Source organism: Colossoma macropomum, unplaced genomic scaffold, assembly GCF_904425465.1.
Source record: "Colossoma macropomum unplaced genomic scaffold, Colossoma_macropomum, whole genome shotgun sequence".
NCBI lineage: Eukaryota > Metazoa > Chordata > Actinopteri > Characiformes > Serrasalmidae > Colossoma > Colossoma macropomum.
The window spans coordinates 38155259-38174447 of record NW_023494802.1 but is presented as its reverse complement, the minus strand read 5'-3'; the positions used below and the strand labels follow the sequence as shown (position 1 = coordinate 38174447).

The window sequence follows — 19189 nt, the reverse complement described above, 5'->3', positions numbered from 1 at the left end:
TCACTGAATTTACGTTTTTTTTTTGTTTTTTGTTTTTTTTTAAACCCCTCTAAAATATGATGTTCTTTTTTTTAAAGTAACTTGTTTTTGTTTTGTACACCCCCTATTTTTAGTTCTGGTACTATATTTACACCATACCAGTGTTGTATTTAACACAACCAGAACTACAACACTTTTGGTCTCAGTGTTTGTTTGTGATCTTTAAACTCTGATATCAGATATAAAAAGTGAAGAAACTGATTACTTTCTCATAAAATAAGTAACTGTTCTGTCTTAAGCTGCCTCACCTTCGGGGTGAGCTGTTATAGTAGGTAGGGTACATTGTAACAGTAAGAGAAAACAGCCAAAGCAACAAAAGAAAAGAGTGATCCTTTGCTTCCTTTACTTTCATTAAATTTAAAGCACGAAACAAACAAGAAAAATACTGGAATCATTCAACTTATTCTAAATATTTAACACATGACACTGTAAGCGTATGTATAAAATAAATAAGAGAAAAGGCAGCTGCGGGTGATGTTAAAGTTCCTTACTTTACCTTTTTTAAAGTGAATTAACAGTAATAATGTGAATATTAGCTTTGCTCTATTGTTCTTTGGTCTCCCTATATTAGGCTGTGTCCAACTTTCTCTGTTGTTTACACTAATATGCACTACACAATCACACCTATCACTGTTCAAATACTGTTTTAAAGTTAATACTTTTGTTTATTACAGATGTTGATCCTTTTTTTGCCCCACTGGGTATTAGCATTGTGGTATTGTAAGCTTCCTTGTATTGAAGACATGTAAAACTGCCAATTAATAATAACAGCAGCAACATAAACAGTAACAATAAACACAATAGTACAAAATAATAACATTTATTTTTTCATTGGGAACCTTTATCAGTCTCACTTAGCAATTTTATCCCATCAACACACAAATGAGCACAAAGAATCCTTTATAGTTATTTTGATTATTACATTTACATTTACAGCATTTAGCAGACGCTCTTATCCAGAGCGACTTACAAAAAGTGCTTTGTCTATCCAGAGGAAGTATCTTTGCTAGTTACCAATAGGTTAGAGAGAAAGTCAGTCCTGAGCTCAGATACTTCTAGAATCAGAAAGTCATTATTGACACCTAGAGAAAAAGGAACAGAGTTAAACACAGAGCAGTGCAATACAATACAATACATAAGTGCAGTAGAATACTTTACAATCAATACTTAATTCAGTGCTCATTTAAGAGCTGTATAAAGAGATGTGTCTTCAGTCTGCGATTGAAGACAGCGAGAGACTCTGCTGTACGGACAGCCAGTGTGAGTTCGTTCCACCAACTGGGTGCCAGCACAGAGAACAGTCTTGATGCTTGCCTTCCGCGCGCCTTGAAGGATGGCGGGTCAAGCCGAGCTGTGCTCGAAGCTCGAAGGGCTCCTGCTACAGTTCGAAATTTCACCATTGCCATCAAGTAGGGAGGGGCTGGTCCATTTCTGGCTTTGTAAGCAAGCATAAGGGTTTTAAATCTGATGCGTGCAGCTACAGGAAGCCAGTGAAGGGAGCGCAGCAGTGGGGTGACGTGGCTGAACTTGGGGAGATTGAAGACGAGCCGTGCTGCTGCATTCTGGATGAGTTGCAGAGGCTTGATGGCCTGCATTGGAAGACCAGCCAAGAGCGAGTTGCAGTAGTCAAGCCTTGAGATGGCAAGAGACTGCACTAGCACCTGGGTGGCCTCTCGAGTGAGAAAGGGTCGGATCCTCCAGATGTTGTACAGGAGAAATCTGCATGACCGAGTTAGGTTCGCGATGTGGGTCGAGAACGATAACTGGCCATCCAGAACCACACCAAGACTTCTTGCCTCTACAGATGGGACAATCAGAGAGTTTTTGAATGAGATGGCAAGATCATGATGAGGACCTGTAGTTGCATTGATGAATAGCAGCTCAGTCTTGCTAGGATTGAGTTTCAGGTGATGAGATGTCATCCATTAAGAGATGTTAGACAGACTTGCCAAGATCCGACTGGGAACCTGTGTGTCAGAGGGTGAGAAAGAAAGCATTAGATGAGTCTCATCGGCATAACAGTGATAAGAGAAGCCATGAGATGATATTACCTTGCCAAGAGAGCTAGTGTAAAGAGAAAAGAGAAGAGGACCTAGCACCAAGCCTTGTGGGACACCAGTGGAGAGCCTGCATGGAGAGGATATGGACCCCTCTCCATGTTACCTGATAAGAGCGATCTTCCAGATAGGACTTGAACCACTTCCACACAGAGGCAGTGATTCCAAGGTTGGTGAGGACATCCAGAAGGACTGTGTGATTGACCGTGTCAAAAGCTGCCGAGAGGTCAAGAAGAATCAGAACAGATGACAGACAGGCTGATCTTGCTGACTGGAGGTTCTCAGTCACTGCTATAAGAGCAGTTTCTGTTGAGTGCACTGGTTTGAAGCCAGACTGGTTGGGGTCCTGGAGCTGGTTTTGTGTGAGAAAGAGAGACAGTTGATTATAGACTGCACGTTCAAGAATTTTTGAAAGGAAAGAAAGGAGTGATACCGGTCTGTAGTTGTTGATATCAGAGCTGTCAAGCGTGGGCTTCTTCAGGATGGGAAGTACTCTTGCAGTCTTCATAGTTGATGGAACTTCACCTGATGACAAGGACTTGTTAATGAGAAAAGTGATAAGGGCAGTAGATCCTTGGAGATTGACTGGAGCAATGCAGATGGAATGGGATCCAGCGGGTTGGGTTACTGGATTTGATCAGTTGAAGGACAGCATCTGTGGAAAGAGAAGAAAAACAGTTTAAGGGATTAAAAACGAGAGGAGAAGGACTAGTGGAAAGAAGTGGGGACAGAGGGAAAAGACTGGTGGATTTTATCAACCTTCTCCTCAAAGAAGGTGACAAAATCCTCAGGAGTGAGAGAAGAGGGTGGAGGGGGAGGAGGAGAGTTGAGGAGAGAGGAGAAAATGCTGAAGAGCTTGCGTCGATCAGATGCTGATGCTTCCAGTTTCCCTCTGTAGAAAGATGACTTTGCAGCAGTAACTTCGAGTGAGAACTTGGAAAGGAGAGATTGGTAGGAGTGAAGATCCGAGTCAAGCTGGGATTTCCTCCACCTTCTCTCAGCCTTCCTTAGTTCTTGCCGGTTGCTGCGCAGGGCACCTGTCATCCAGGGGGCAGGTGGAGAAGATCTTGCTGGCCTGGAGGACACAGAAAGTTAATTGCAGATGAGAGTGAAGAAAGGAAAGCATCTGTAGCTGTGTCCAGTGAGAGAGAAGAAAATGAATCAGGATGGGGAAGAGTGGTCAGGATAGTTGAAGCATATGAGGAGGAAGGAGTGGAGTGCAGGTTGCGTCGAGAGGTGGAGCGTGAAGGGGTGGAATGGACAGGAGCAGCAGGTAGGAAGAGTGAGAAAGATAGGAAGTGGTGATCAGAGTGGTGAAGGGGAGTTACTGTGACATCCAGTGCGGAGGTAGGTCTGGTGAATATCAGGTCCAAAGCGCTGCCTGCTTTGTGCGTCGGAGGAGTCTGGTTGAGGGTGAGGTCGAAGGATGATAGCAGTGGTAACAGGCAGGATGACTGCAGCTTGTCCGATGGCAGGTTGAAGTCACCCAGAAGTATAAGTGGGGTTCCATCAACAGGGAAGAGACTCAGAAGAGTGTCTAACTCATCAATGAAGTAGCCTAGAGGAGTAGGAGGACGATAAAGGACAATGATGTGAAGTTTAGTGGGGAAAGATACAGTGATAGCATGGCACTCAAAGGAGGAAATTGAAAGATGAGAAAAAGCAAATGGAGTGAAACGCCACTTTCTGGACAAAAGCAAACCGGTGCCACCACCCCTGCCAGACTGTCTCGGAGAATGGGAGAAGTGAAAGGCAGAGGACAGGGCTGCTGGAGTTGCCGAATTCATGGGAGTGATCTAGGTCTCCGTCAACGCCAGAAAGTGCAGTGAATGGAAGGATGCAAGGTGCCTTCTGCACAGCGGATTGGCAATTCCAAAGCCCACCTGCCACCCTGGTCTGAGATTCTGACGACCGTGGGGGGTAGGTGAGGTTAATGGAATTACGGGTCCTGCGACGATGGATGGTTCTACGCAATCTGTGGGAAGAGTAAACAGGGATTATAAAGCACATGATGGACACAACACTAGAGTAATCAGGACAATAAGAGGTAGTGAAGAATAACAGTGATACTTAGCCAAAGTTAAGCAGTCACATCTCTGTTGATGATGGATGGGCGCTGCTACAGACCACTACAGACACACCTCCTCAATTTAACAGCCTTGTGACATCAATAGTTATGATATTAAACCAACCTTCTTATCCAGTCTCCTGTTAAATTTACACATACATATATGGTGTAGCATGTTTGAGGAACATGTGTGGGGTTATTTGGGGTTTGTTATGCTGGGGGACTCCAATTGTGAAGAGCGACAGCGGGCATGTTTGGGGCTGTTTGTTTCTACTGGGGTTGAACACTAGAGCGGCATGGATGTGCTGCATGCTCTTTCCCCACACCAGACTGGACCCACCCCCCCACCCCCCTTCGTTAAGTTCTGACCACAATGGCACAAAATGGTGAATTAAGTTTAAATAGAAAAGCAGGACCTTATGTTGGTTGTATTATAGATTGTATCAGCTCTGATTTGAGCCCCTCTGCTTGAGTCTGAATGTGGTCTTATTCACTTCTCTCAGCAGCAGAGGGGGCTGTAGAGTCAGAAGTATCTCAGATAGTTTAATGCTAATAAACTGAAACTTTAATTAGAGATTAGAGAAATTAGAAATTAGGACAACACTATCAGTCTTTACACAGTTTATTGGGTTTATTACACTTACAGCAGTAGGATGTTTTATGCAACACATTAGACTGACTTAAAGACCCAGATAAGAAGCACCTGAAGATAAAGTCTGAATGTACAGCAAACATGTTAATCAGTAAACTGGACAGCAGTGGAGATGCAGACATTTAAAATCTCTACTAAAACTGCTGTATTTGTTTCAGTATTTCCTGAAAAGGGCTTGAAATAGTCCAGAGGAAGTTCAGAGGAAGAGGATGGAGGTCAGCAGAGACCCCAGCATGATGAGGAGACCCAGATTAATACTGATAGCAGTGTTACACAGGTTCCCCTCACAGCACTTAATATCCGCAGTGATGTTGAGTTCTTGTGTAATGGGCACGAGCCCATCACAGATGCTCTTGCTTGCACATCCTTTCAAAGATGCCTTACTAAATAATGGAATACCTGAAGGAACTGAGAGAGAGAGAGAGAGAGAGAGAGAGAGAGAATTCAGACTGACTAGTCAAACCTTCCCCTCTGCTTTCCTGCCTTTCAGTTCCTCCACCTTAAATCCTCTCCACACTAACTTTGTTGAGGTTTCAATTACGTGCAGAGCCCCTTCCTGATTTCTCCTGTAAGGGCTTTAGGGGAGGGTCTGATGGGTACTGTAATTTTAAAGTGAGATCAGTGGTTATGGAAAAAAGCACTTTGGGAACTTTTGGGAAAAAGGACTTTGAGAACAAGATTAACCTAATTAGAAAAAACAAAAAAAACAAAAAAAAACAAAAACAGATTTAGGTTCCTGGGGCCTTTGAAGGCTGAAGGCCCAGCCCTAACAAAGCCCATACTGAGAAATAAAATATTGTAAATGGCATGAGATACATAAACTTATGTCTCCTTTACTTAGAGCTGACAAATATAACTTACAAGCTCATACAGTGGGGCTATAATATCATACGTCTATCAATAACAATCTATACCCTCAATGACGAGTAAATTCTGTGTGTGTTTATAGGTATAAGCAGGTTAGTGAGTCATACTGCACTCTGCACGCTGGGGCTGACTTCTTTGGCATGGACAGTATGACGTGTTATGATCAATACATTTAAAGTATTAACAATTCATAATGCATGGTAAACATGGAATTCCTTTTTATGAATATTACAAGTCATGTTTATAATGTCTTATGAATGCATTAAAACATGTTATGATTGTGTTTAAAGATGCTTATAGACCTGGCGTTCATAGAAGGTGTTACCACTTATTCCATTGACGTTACTGAAGAAGAAAGGCATAATTCTGTCGATTCAATTCACAGTTACAGTAAAAAAGGGTATTTTCCTCACCTGATCCTTTAATGCAGCGATCCTCATCTCCCTCACACTTCACAGTTTCTGAGCAGTCATTATTGGCACAACACTTCTTTCCATTGGGAGCCTGTTTTGGTAAAACTTAAAGCAAATAAACAACTAAATTAAACAAGCCAGCGAGGATAAGTTTGCAAAACGTTTGTGGTAACCTGGGTCTAAAGTACCCAGTACAGACCACTGTAGACTTTTTGCAATCATTTACTATATTATTTTTTAAGCAATGTACAAATTCAGGCAGTACAATAAAGAATAAAATAAACAAAAAAAATGAATCAGTGCTAAAAAAAATTATATAAAAAAAGAAGACCCATTACACACACACACACACACACACACACACAGTCGCTTATCCTTCTGGGCCACGGGAAGAGCTGGAGCCTATCCCAGCAATCAAAGGGTGGAAGGCAGGAAATACACTGGACACATCGCCAGTCCATCGCAGGACAAGACCCATTACAGTAAATTCATAAAGCTTTAACAAATACAGCCTTTCTGGCTTTAATATGTCTACAGTGTTCCTGAGTGTTGTTGTTGTTATGATGTAAGATACGCAATAAACACTGTACGGTTTGATCTTTGATTGCCAAACAGGCTTGAATGAATATGACATTTTGATGATAATAATAGAAGATTGACGATGCACGTTTTATTAGAACTTACGTTATAATGTTTAGATATTCCAAATTAAATATACTAATTTTTTTTGATTAATGACAATTTCGGTAAGTTATGATATTATTTTAGTCATTCCCAAATCCAGAAGAGTATCCACAATCCCAAAGTAAGCGGACAATAAATAATTTTATTATCTGTGTTTGTTTGTTTATTTGTTTGTTATCCTTAGCAAGATTGCATGAGGATAACATCCATACAAAATTCTCAATGAAACTTTCCATATCTTGTTCAAAAACTATCTTAAAAAAAATAAATAAATAAAAAAAAACCCCGGAATGGTTTATTTTTATTGTATCAGAATAAAAAAATCTAGCGAATAAACAAAAACAAAAATTGAAGTCATGTGTTCAGTAAATGCTTCGTTTTTCTGATCTGCTTCGTTTGACCAGATGTTCTCATCCACATCACACATCTCACCTAATGTCCTCTCTGGCTTATACGCAGTTTCTGATTGTGTGCTGGGCCCATAATGGGTGGTCAAACCGTGAACAAAATGACGTCAGAAGTGACCCCCTTTTATGGATTGACAACACCTGGTAGAACTTCAGCTCAGCTGGGAATCAGTTGTGATCAGCCTATTTAAATACATCAATTCAGCAGTTTGAACTTTTACTTTGACTGTTGTTTGATTCGGTGTTTGTTATTTAGTAAATTCATATGAAGTTTATTGTTTTCTTGCTCATTTCTGGATTTCATTGTAACAGGTTTTGAACAGTGTATGTGAGCATTTGCAAAGTGAGCTTTAGAAGTACACAGTTCTGTTGAAGGCCGAGACGGAGTGAGAAGAGAATTACAGAACTTTGGAAAATGTCACTGAGCGCATTCTGTATTTAAACAAAGAAAAAACTGTTGATAGTTTGGCCCAAAAAGGCTGTTACTGTATAAAATGAGAAGAGCTTTGTAAATGCTTGTTAGCAGTTGTAAAAATATGACGCAGCAGAAGATGATCCTTTATGTGGCCGCTGCACAAAAAAGTCACAGGACTGTAACAGAAGAATAGTGTGGTGGGTAACACCTCAGCCCTTCACACTGCAGACTCAGTACCCTGGCCTAGCGAGCACTTTATGCTACACCAGTCATGAGAAAAACTCCTAACACTACCTTCACCTTCCTCTGTGAAATGGTCAAACTGTAAGTCGCTCTGGATAAAGGAGCTTCTGATTGTACCTGGCAGTGCTTTGTCATTGCAGAGATCAGTCTTGCAGCATTTGGAGTTGATGGTCGCTCTCAGAAACCCTGTGTTTATTCCCCCTGTGACACAGAAGACTGACGGCAGGCAAGTCCTCACACTGTGTTCCACCTGTACGCCACCTGCAGAGGAACACATGACTTAGTGGACATCAGTTTTGCATCTGTTAGGAGTTTTAATCTGAGTTAAAAGTCACTCTTACCCAGGCTAAAGGTGGCAGCGACGTTGCTACAGTCATGTGGACATACCTCACTTTCAGTACAAGTCTGAGGAAACCCATGTGTGCATTGGTAACATTGCAGTGCTAGTCCTAGAGGACAACGAGAATTCAGTGTGAAAAATAAAGACCTGACCACCCAGAGAAACGGTCAGAATGATTTACATTTAAATTAAAGTCCTCACCAAAACAACAGTAAAGAGGAATTTCAAAGAATTCTAAAAATATCTGTATAAATATCTGTGGTTAATGTTTAATGGCATTCAGAGTGGTTTGATGTCAAATAAGCTGTTCCAGAGAAAACAACTCAGAATTGTTCATAATATTGGTGAAAGGAACCAGACGTCTGAACTTTAATGCTTTAAAGCTCCATCACTGAATGTTATCGCGCACATATATGTTGCCTGATGTCTGAAACATTGCTTTACGATAGTCGTGAGATACAGTTTTGGTTTGAAATGTATTTTTGAATCACATTAATGGCAGAGAGGAATATGCAGGACATTGTAAGGCAAATTCGTCCCCAAATGACCCTTTTTTCAGGTGTACCACTGTTTTATCATCATCAAAATTACATGTAAAAACTAAAGACGTGTAGGTTCACTGGTGGGTTTAGATAGTAAATAAAATGGCTATGTTTGTGTTGTAGACATGGTGACCCCTGGTTCTCATCACCACCACTGCAAAGACAATTGAGTAACTTTTTCTACAATTAATTATTTCTCATCAGACCACTCTGAATGAAATCATCTAACAGGTTGACTGAAATGACAGTACTGAGTGTAATATGAGGGTATAAATTTGGTTCTCTGTACCTTTAGTGAAGAACACACTGACGAGCACCAGAACCACTTTCATTTCTACGACTGGATGATCTGAGACGTTGGTGTAAAAACAAGGAAGAACACAGTCTCATATAAGACTGGAAAAGGGGCTGGGCTTCCTGGAAACTGGAAACCCACCCCCACCACCTGATGAACATTTAGTACAGTGGTCTAATGGCAGGAGAACAATAATAAAACTATAACTACTTTCAGCTACATCAAACCATTCTATACAGTGTATAGTTTACAAGCTCGAAACACAAAAGGTGATATTAGTTGGTATTCAGTTCTGTACAAATGTCAGAGACAACCCCCTCAATTATTTAATTTCAAGTTAAAACCATGATGCACACATTATTTACTTTTCAGAGAAATCTAACAGAGAAATTCTAAGAAATCTGCAGGGATGTTTCAATTTTTCAGTCTCAGAAGTTGGTTTGGATTTTCTGCTTCTCAGGAGTCCTTAACCTCTAACTCTTAAACCAACCACTTTTATGGTTTCCTGTTCAGTTCAGATGCAGTGCACTCTTACGTCAATAAAGTGTCCAAATAGAGTTTGTGCAAGTAGACGCAACTGGTTCAGACCGGTTGTGTGGTTAGGTGGTGTGGAGACCTTCTTTCAGTGTTTTCTGAAGGCTTACTTGACCTACTGAAAGAATTAATGTAGACAAATGTACCATCTTCTGCTATTTAACCAGCAGTAATATAAAATCACTACAGTCATTATGCAGTGGTGTCTGTATTGCTTGCCACAGTGCAGACTATGTGCTTGTGTTTGTTATTGTTGTCTATAATATTTGTCAGCAGGTCACTGAGTATATATGAATATAATTGAGTGGAATTATTGCAGATTAGAGAAGAATCACAAGCTGCTCTGGCCTCACACAGCATCTCAACCAAAGAAGAACGGTTTCCTTTCTAGACAATGGGCCTAAATGAAGTTCTCCCTTTTCTTTGTCTTCTCCATCTTCTTCTTCTTCCTTTTATTATTAAGTAATTAACAATCAATTATTGTTCTGGTAGGAAAGTCTGTCACACTCTCAGAAAAAAGGAGTCACACTTTATATGAAGGCCTCTAATAACTGTGTAATTACACATTAACAATACATGCAACAACAATGTAACTGCTGGTGATGTATTTAAGCAGTATACAAATACAGACCGTACAGTAATAAATAATAAAATACACAAAAAATTAATGAGTACTATCTGGCTCCAATATTTTTACAGTATTACTGAGTGTCCATATAAGGTGTTAGATTTGCCATAAATACAGTAACATCTGAGATTTGATTGCCAAACATTCTTGAATGAGTATGAAATTTTGATTCTATCAAGAGAAATTTGACAATATATGTTTTAGTTGAACTTTATGATTTTTAGAAATTCCAAATATGCTTTTACTTAATAACACTATCAGTATTTTGGTTTATGAAATTGTTTAATGATGATGGTAAAGGTAATCGCTATAATATATCTGTGCCATGTCTTGGTGAGGAGAGGGGCAACACTACAAGTTTGATGCCAACCAATCATCGTTCGTTGTTGCGTAAGTTCATAGGTCTTTGAGGAGGATGGTCAATGAAGTGTCAATCAGAAGTCCTCTGTATGATGCTGGTGGTTTTGTGTTTTGAAAAGAAAATAAAAAGAAAGAAAAAATGATTGTAGACCTGTTTCTGTGTGTCATGAACAGAACAGTATGGGCTGTCTTGAACCTGAGGTAATGAATGTATTAACATATCAAGAACATTACATAAATGTAGGTAGCTAGCTCAGCAACATTTATCTGTTTGGAGTCTGACGTGGTTCTCTTTGAGGAAGCATTAAAAAGCCAGGGGTATTGTTGCCATATCTCAACTAATGGTTCCTCTATTTCCTCACAGCAGCATCCCTTTTTCTCTTCACCCTGTTTATGTATGTGCGCTGGTAACCTATTGGTTAATGTCAAGGTATGTGTCATAGAAGATGCTACTTGCTAGACCTTTCATGTCAAATTTGGTCAAAATCAGGCTGAATTCATGTAAGCTGATCCTGGAATAACTCAAACTCCACAACAGTATCATCCGGGAGTGTCCAAGTGGACATTAGATTCTTTAAAGGTATTACAAAACAAGCAAACAATGTTTATTTATTTATTTTTTTTTATTATTATTATTTAGCAAGATTCTTAACAGTGTATGTTAGTAAAAAGATCCAGAAAAATACTGCGACTGGTTTAGAAACAGACCTTCTATGCGTAATGTTCTTATGCAGACAAAAGTCTTTATGGACAAAATTATTGGGACACACCTCTTAATCACTGAATTTCAAGTCTTTCATTCAGTTCTATTGTCACAGGTGTAGAAAATCAAGCACCTAGCCATGCAGCCTGCCTTTACACACATTTGTGAAAGAAAAAGTTGCTCTAAAGAGCTCACTGAATCTAAACCTCTCACCATAATAGGATGCCACTGTTGCAACAAGTCAGTTTGCAAAATCTTTTCCTGCCTAGATATTTCACACTTCTGAGTAGTATTACTGAAAAGAGGAAGGGTTTAGGAACCACACCAACTCAGCCATGAAATATCAGACCATGTAAAGTTGCAGAGCGGGCCGCCTAATGCTGAGGAGCATAGTGCATAAAAGCCACCAATGCTCTGCTGACTCAGTAACTGCAGAGTTCTGAACCTCCACTGAATTAACATCAGCACAAAAACTGTGCCGGGAGTTTTGTGGCATGAGTTTCCATGGCTGAGCAGCCGCATGAGTCCCTGAGTCGGCTGCTATGTGGCTATTGATTTAAAACTAGACCAAGACAATTTACCACCAGCCTACAACCTCCCATCATGACTGGCCTATGTATTCAAAAGTACAATAATGGATTTCTTCAAAATGTTTTAATCACTGTAACTAAGTCAGGCATTTCCCTTTATTTTCAACATAAAATCATAATCAAAATTCATAAATGATATGACATTTATTTTTATTAAATCAAGTTTCCTTAAAAAGTGGATGAAAGTCAAACATTTTTGCAGAAAAATTAAATGGAAAAAAAAATTAAACATATCAAACCAACAAGACTGCAAAGAAGACATTAATGGCAATCCAGCATATGCAGTGTAAAGTTCTTTTACCACCTTGACCATCCTTATTGGTCATACTTGTGGTGTACACTTATAGATTACCTTTATTTTCCCATTAGCTCCAACCCTGGTCCAACACACCTGGTCCAAGCAATGAAGTCTAAATATTAGAGCCAGACGTGTTGAAACCAAACTCTCCAGTAGATCACAAAGACCAAGTGGTAGGTCTCTAACCTTTCTTCAGTGGTCAGTTTGTGACCACAGAGATGCTCTTGGCTGGTTATTTTTGGGCAGTGGTCCACGCTCAACCTAGCAGTGACACTGACGTGTGTAAAAAAAATCCCCATCAGCATGATTGTGTCTGATATACTCGCTTCAACATTACTCACACCATCATCTCAGTGTCACTGCTGAGAATAATCAAAAAGAAAATAGACGCAATACATTTCTTGTTTAAACGGCCCATGTACTGACCTCAGAACTAACTCCAGTGGCAATGCTGCATCTCTTAAGAAATACATGCAAATAGTTCAGTTCCTAGGTAATTAGGTTCACCTTCTTTGTACACTCACTGTCCATTTCATCACGTAAACCCACCATAGGCATACTCTGTTACAAGATATAGCTGTACAATGTAGCAGTCACCCCCCGCCCCATCCATCAGTGGAAAAGACCACCATACGTTTATATTGTTGTGGTCAGGACAAAACCTTCTCCAAAACAGTAACTTCACAGGAAAGGAAAAAAAAAAATCTTAAATTTAAGTAGAAATTAATGGAAGAAGATATTTTTTCCCCAATAAGTTTGGAACATTTCTACTGCTCCATTAACCGTAATAGTCTGCCTCAATGTAAAGGCATCAAATTCTACGTAATAATTTTAAAAAATGAAACAAAAAAAATTGAATTAAAATGGAAATACAAGGCTGTGTCCTGGCAGTAACGATACATTTGATGGACCTACTAAAATAGAAAAAAACTGTGTAAATATAAACTAAATACAAACACTTTAACGCTGTGATTGGCACGCAGACCGTTGGTCACTTTAACAACACAGACAACAGTCTCGGACAGCTAACAAGAAGACAAGATAAAGAGAAAGATTTAAGACGAACATTGATAATTTGGAGATGAATGGACTTTTTTGCATTAATTACTCCATCTGGTTTCCTGATACGTTTAATCTGCAATGAGAAAGTGTCAAACTCCAAAACGTCATGAAGCTGAAGTTCCAATTTTCCCGTTCCACCTTAAATAGTGCTGGAGTTACATTCTGGTGCATCAGGCACCGTTTCAGCTGGAACAGAAAAAATTCTGGCAAACAAGAAGCTGACGTCATCAAATACTGGGAGACATTTTACAAGATACTATTCTACTTTTGCAGAAATGTATCTGCCAGAGATGTGAGAAAAACATCTATATCTCAGCTAAAGCTTAAACAGAGCATCGTAACTCTGCATTTTCACCCATATAATATTATTGTACCCTGTTCTGGGACGTCAGCACATACTGAGACATATTTACAGCCAAGATGGTAAAATGGTACTTCAATAAAATGGACAGGTCATATGTTACTTTAAATACAAAACAAGGTTTGGGTGCATAAAGCTTGTCGTTATTTGCCAAAGCGTCAGCAGAGTGATACAGTTTTGTTGTAAAAAGCCAGGCTGTTATCACAAATATTAACACGGTTAGACGCTTCTCAACCAATCAGACTGTAAGGTTGGGACTAACTGTTGTATAAGACATAATAAAGAAAACACATCAAAATAGTTATAAAACATACTACTTTCTTTTGATGGGTAGCACTTCTGTGTTGTCATCAAAGTCTTGGCCAATGCTGGACAGCTGCTGTTTTTTATTGTAAATTTTATTGGAAATTCATATTAATATTGATCGTGTTCATAAGGGTTTGTTAAAGCAATAGTATTTTCATTTTAGTTTTCCAAGCATTTTGCATCATAGAAAAGCAATATTTAAGACTTTAGTATACAGCAAAGTTAGCTAGTCAGATCCAGTAAGACTGCAAATGTTTTGTGAGAAAACACAAAACACCTCAGCTTAATAACTACACCACTGAAACACAGACCCTATCCCTGAGCTAATGCGCTAACCACGAGCTAATGCACTAATCCCAAAGTACGGCGCTAAGCCCGTACTAACGTGCTAACAAACAAACTGCGAACTTACACGCTAGATTAGTGCTAAAAAACTAACAAGAAACTATTCCGCTAGCTAAAGTGCTAACATGCAAAACGCGAACCTATCTGCTAGCTAAAGTGCTAACATGCCACCCGCGAACCAACCGGCTAGCTAAAGTACTAACACGCTAACTGCGAACCTACCCGCTAGCTAACATGCTAACACGCTAACTGCGAACCAACCAGCTAGCTAAAGTGCTAACACGCTAACTGCGAACTAACCCACTAGCTAACGTGCTAACACACTAGCAGCTAACTAATCTTACAACACGAACACTGTACTGTAAGGTGTAACTTAATAAACGAACACTGTACTGTAAGATGTAATTTAATAACGAACACTGTACTGTAAGATGTAACTTAATAAACAAACACTGTACTGTAAGATGTAATTTAATAACGAACACTGTACTGTAAGGTGTAACTTAATAAACAAACACTGTACTGTAAGATGTAACTTAATAAACAAACACTGTACTGTAAGATGTAACTTAATAAACGAACACTGTACTGTAAGATGTAACTTATTAAACAAACACTGTACTCTGAGATGTAATTTAATAACGAACACTGTACTGTAAGATGTAACTTATTAAACACTGTACTCTGAGATGTAATTTAATAACGAACACTGTACTGTAAGATGTAACTTAATAAACGAACACTGTACTGTAAGATGTAATTTAATAACGAACACTGTACTGTAAGATGTAACTTAATAAACGAACACTGTACTGTAAGATGTAATTTAATAACGAACACTGTACTGTAAGATGTAACTTAATAAACGAACACTGTACTGTAAGATGTAACTTAATAAACGAACACTGTACTGTAAGATGTAATTTAATAAACGAACACTGTACTCTGAGATGTAATTTAATAACGAACACTGTACTGTAAGATGTAACTTAATAAACACTGGACTTTAAGATGTAACTTAATAAACAAACACTGTACTGTAAGATGTAATTTAATAAACGAACACTGTACTGTAAGATGTAACTTAATAAACACTGGACTTTAAGATGTAACTTAATAAACAAACACTGTACTCTGAGATGTAATTTAATAACGAACACTGTACTGTAAGATGTAATTTAATAAACGAACACTGTACTGTAAGATGTAATTTAATAAACGAACACTGTACTCTGAGATGTAATTTAATAAACGAACACTGTACTCTGAGATGTAATTTAATAACGAACACTGTACTGTAAGATGTAACTTAATAAACAAACACTGTACTGTAAGAAGTAATTTAATAACGAACACTGTACTGTAAGAAGTAATTTAATAACGAACACTGTACTGTAAGATGTAATTTGCTGCAGAGACAGTTACCTGTTCAGCTCCTGACAGCAGGGAGGGGAAGAAAGGTCCACCAACTCTATGCCTCTGGCGTAGTGATGTACGGTCAGAGCTGGTTTATGAGGAGCCTGGCCACTTCCTATTCCCCCCGTTATATCAAAAACAGGACAGCTAAACAGCAGAGGGCGCCCGCGAGGAGTAAATGGCGCTCAACGGCTAAAAACGAAAAGTTAAAATTGTTTCTAATCACTTCAGAACTTTCCTTTAGACAGTAGAATGATGTATTTCACTAAAAAAGCAACAAAATCTTACCGATATGTTTCCTTTTTTCTACAGCAAATGGGTTTTGGGCAGCAGAAAGCAGGCATTACTGCTACTGAGTGCTGATTGATTGGCGAGCGGAGCAGCTCATTGGCTGTTCGCGCTCACTGACATCACGGATGTAGATGAAGCGCCTTTTTAAACTCCTATAACCCGAGTTTAAAATGTTTTATGATATTCAGTGTTCAGCACACTAGCAGACAGAAATATGTAATGATAAAGAATGTACAGGATACTGTTAAGCAGAACCATATGTTTATATATATATATGTATATATATATATATATATATATATATATATATTTCTTACAGGTTACACACATACAGTATATGTACATAGTAACTCCTTTGGAATTTATCCTCTCTGAGTATGCCAAATTATTGTACTTTTAAGAGAATTTAAATCAAAATGCAAATAAGTTTAATTCCTATAGCAGTTAGAGGATACAGGCCTGGCAAAGCTCAACAGTTTTTAACAAGACAATATTAGTCAGGCCTGTTGTTGCTGTTCTTGTTGTTGCAGTTCTTCCTTTTTTTTTCTTCTTCTATTTGTTACTATGCTAAATTGTTAGCCTATGAGAAAGGAGTCATTTAAAGCCTTATTTGAGTTGGATTAGTCGGTAACACTTTACATGGTAACACTTTACATTAAGGGTCGCTAATCAATGATTAAATATATAATAATTAACTATTAGTTTCTCATTATTTAGTTATTAGTTAACTCTTCATTAAGCATTAGCTATTAATTAGTAATTGATTAAGCACTTATCAGTTAGTAATTAAGTACACTGTTAGTTGATAAGTTAGTTTGTCGTTAGTTTGTGGCTTACTTACTCATTATCTGTGTGCTAATTGCTGCTTATTACATTGTTAATTAACTAATAAGTATTTTTCTTCATATAAAGAAGTAACGCGATAACTTACTAGCATCTATGTGTTAATCCCGCTAATTATCTGTTAATTAACTTTCCATCACCTCCATATATTCAGTTGCTTCACTTTTCTCACTTTGGTTCTTGTTCATTAAAGATGCTTATGGTCACATCTGACCGTAAGATGAGTGCACACAAGTTCATGGACGGTTTTTTATTCATCACGTTCATCTTGGCATATCTGTACTCATGTCTGGTAGGAGTGCATGTAAATTTGGGCATAAATGCTGGATTTGTGGCTAATTAACCAAAACTATTATCAACATAATCTGTAATTGCAAAAATAAGAACAATAGAAAATTTCAATAATACTAATTTGTGTGCATGACAGTCCAGTACAGAAGTGGATGTACTTACTTTACATGCGCATTGATATAAACAAGTGCTGCAACTATTTCATGTTCCATTTAAAGACACATTACACTGTGCTTTTGTTTCATACTACTGACTCACAAACACAGCTTCGGTCATACACTGCAATAATACAGCGTTTATTTTAGGGAATTAACTACACTAAACAATCACTCTACTATGTTAACAACACTGAGAGTATTTAGTTTTATTTCACATTTTATTTTTTCCAGTTGTTTTCATTTTAATACTATTAAGTTTGGTCAGCAGGGGAGGAGTGCACTCACTGCTGGACATCAAACTCCACCCACGAGCACAGCCATTAGCTGTCATGCCAAACACTGCCGTTTTATTGGCTGGCTACTGAAACATCTGCATGAATTAGTGAGTTCTTCATGTAAATGATATGTAAATGAGGTGCTGGTCGGCTGGTTTCATGCACTGAAGCTGATTTATCATTTATGCTCAAATCTCCACTTGTTTCCACATCGTACAAAATTGTTATGAATCAGACGCAGAGCAGTTCATACCTTATAAAAGGCAAGAAAAAGGTGTTCTTTTTTACGCGACTTTGATGATTAATGGCCATTAGATCTTTACATTTTGACCATTAATTACTTCTTAAATTCCACTTAATCAACCATTCATTGCTTCTTAAATTCCTCTTACTTAACCATTAATTACTGCTTTTGTGTCCCTCCAAGTAAAGTGACAACACAAAATCAGTAATTAATGGTTAAGTAAGAGGAATTTAAGAAGTAATTAATGGTGAAAATGTAAAGATCTAATGGCCATGGGCCCTTTTCACACAGAGTCGCGATTACGTCCGGATTAAGCATTAGCAGTGAACTATAATGCTCAAATACTGAGCTACAACAGACATATGTTAGTTTTCGTGCACTATCATGACAAAAGGAAGTGAATGGAAGCACTGATTTAACTGTAAACACAGCTAAAATGCTGTGTGTGGTGCAGCCCTGCTTACTGCTGCTGCAGCTGCTCACAGCAAGCAGTGTCTCTGCAGTTGTACACATGCCAGCGATTTCTGTAATATTTCTGTTTTCAAAAGAAATTAAAGTTCTTCTGTGTAGTATGAATTTCGGTAGACGTTGTTTAGCTGTAGCTAGGTTAGCTAGCAACGCTAGAAGCCATTTCTACCTGTAGCTGTGTTCACAAAATAAGGAAGCTAGCTAGCTTTCATCAGCTGCTGCCACCAGCCGGCTAACGTGGAGCAGGTTCTGTGACACATTTAGCTACAGGATGCAGAGACTTCTGACATAAACACAAACAAAAACTTTTATATGTAAAGTCTATTTGACAGACCTCGTTTAAACTGTATTAGCTTATGCTAGGCTAGCAGGCTACAGTCGCTAATTAGCTAGCCTACCATTAGCAGTTTGAGCTCCAGCCTCGAATGAGTATCAAACTTTAAAGCTAAGTTAGCTCTAACGCTAGCTATGTTAGCGATCTGCCAAACAGCATTATTCTTATAGTTTCATGGCGATTTTTGAAGCAGCACTTCAGAAAACATCCACCTTTCACTGCTCAGTCAAAAACGAGACTTACAAATTAAAAAGCTGCTTCATGTTTGCCGGGCTAGTTTGGTTAGCAGTAGCTTCTAGCCAGTATAGCCAGCTTAACATAAACAGAGTCTATAACATTAATGCTACATATAAAAGCTCTTCTTTCTTTTGAAAACAGAGGATTACAGAATCGCTGGCGTGTTGTACAAAGACACAGAACTGCAGTAAAAACAACATGACTTACAGCATCTCAGCTCTCTTTACAGTTAAATCAGCGCCTCCGTCCACTTCTTACTCTCACTGTCACAACCGTGCAGGAACACTACAGTACAGCTGCTGGAGCTCCGTGTTTGAGCGTTACAGTTCACTACTAAACATTTTGACGTCGCGTCTGCAGTAGCCATATGGAGAGGAAGTGACTTACTGCTGCTGCAGCTGCTCACAGCAAGCAGTGTCTCTG

At 38.7% G+C, this 19189-nt stretch overlaps 1 protein-coding gene across 1 annotated transcript; it reads right to left on the bottom strand.

Annotated features, from left to right (window-relative positions):
• Positions 1 to 4770: 4770 nt before the first annotated feature.
• On the bottom strand, positions 4771 to 9110 carry LOC118822501 (phospholipase A2 inhibitor CNF-like). Its single transcript, XM_036591588.1, has 5 exons — positions 9017 to 9110; positions 8187 to 8294; positions 7963 to 8106; positions 6097 to 6201; positions 4771 to 5224 (listed from the first exon to the last, which is right to left on the bottom strand). Exons 1-5 carry the CDS (start codon positions 9057 to 9059, stop codon positions 5013 to 5015), a joined length of 612 nt encoding a protein of 203 aa, XP_036447481.1. The 5' UTR covers positions 9060 to 9110; the 3' UTR covers positions 4771 to 5012.
• Positions 9111 to 19189: the final 10079 nt, after the last annotated feature.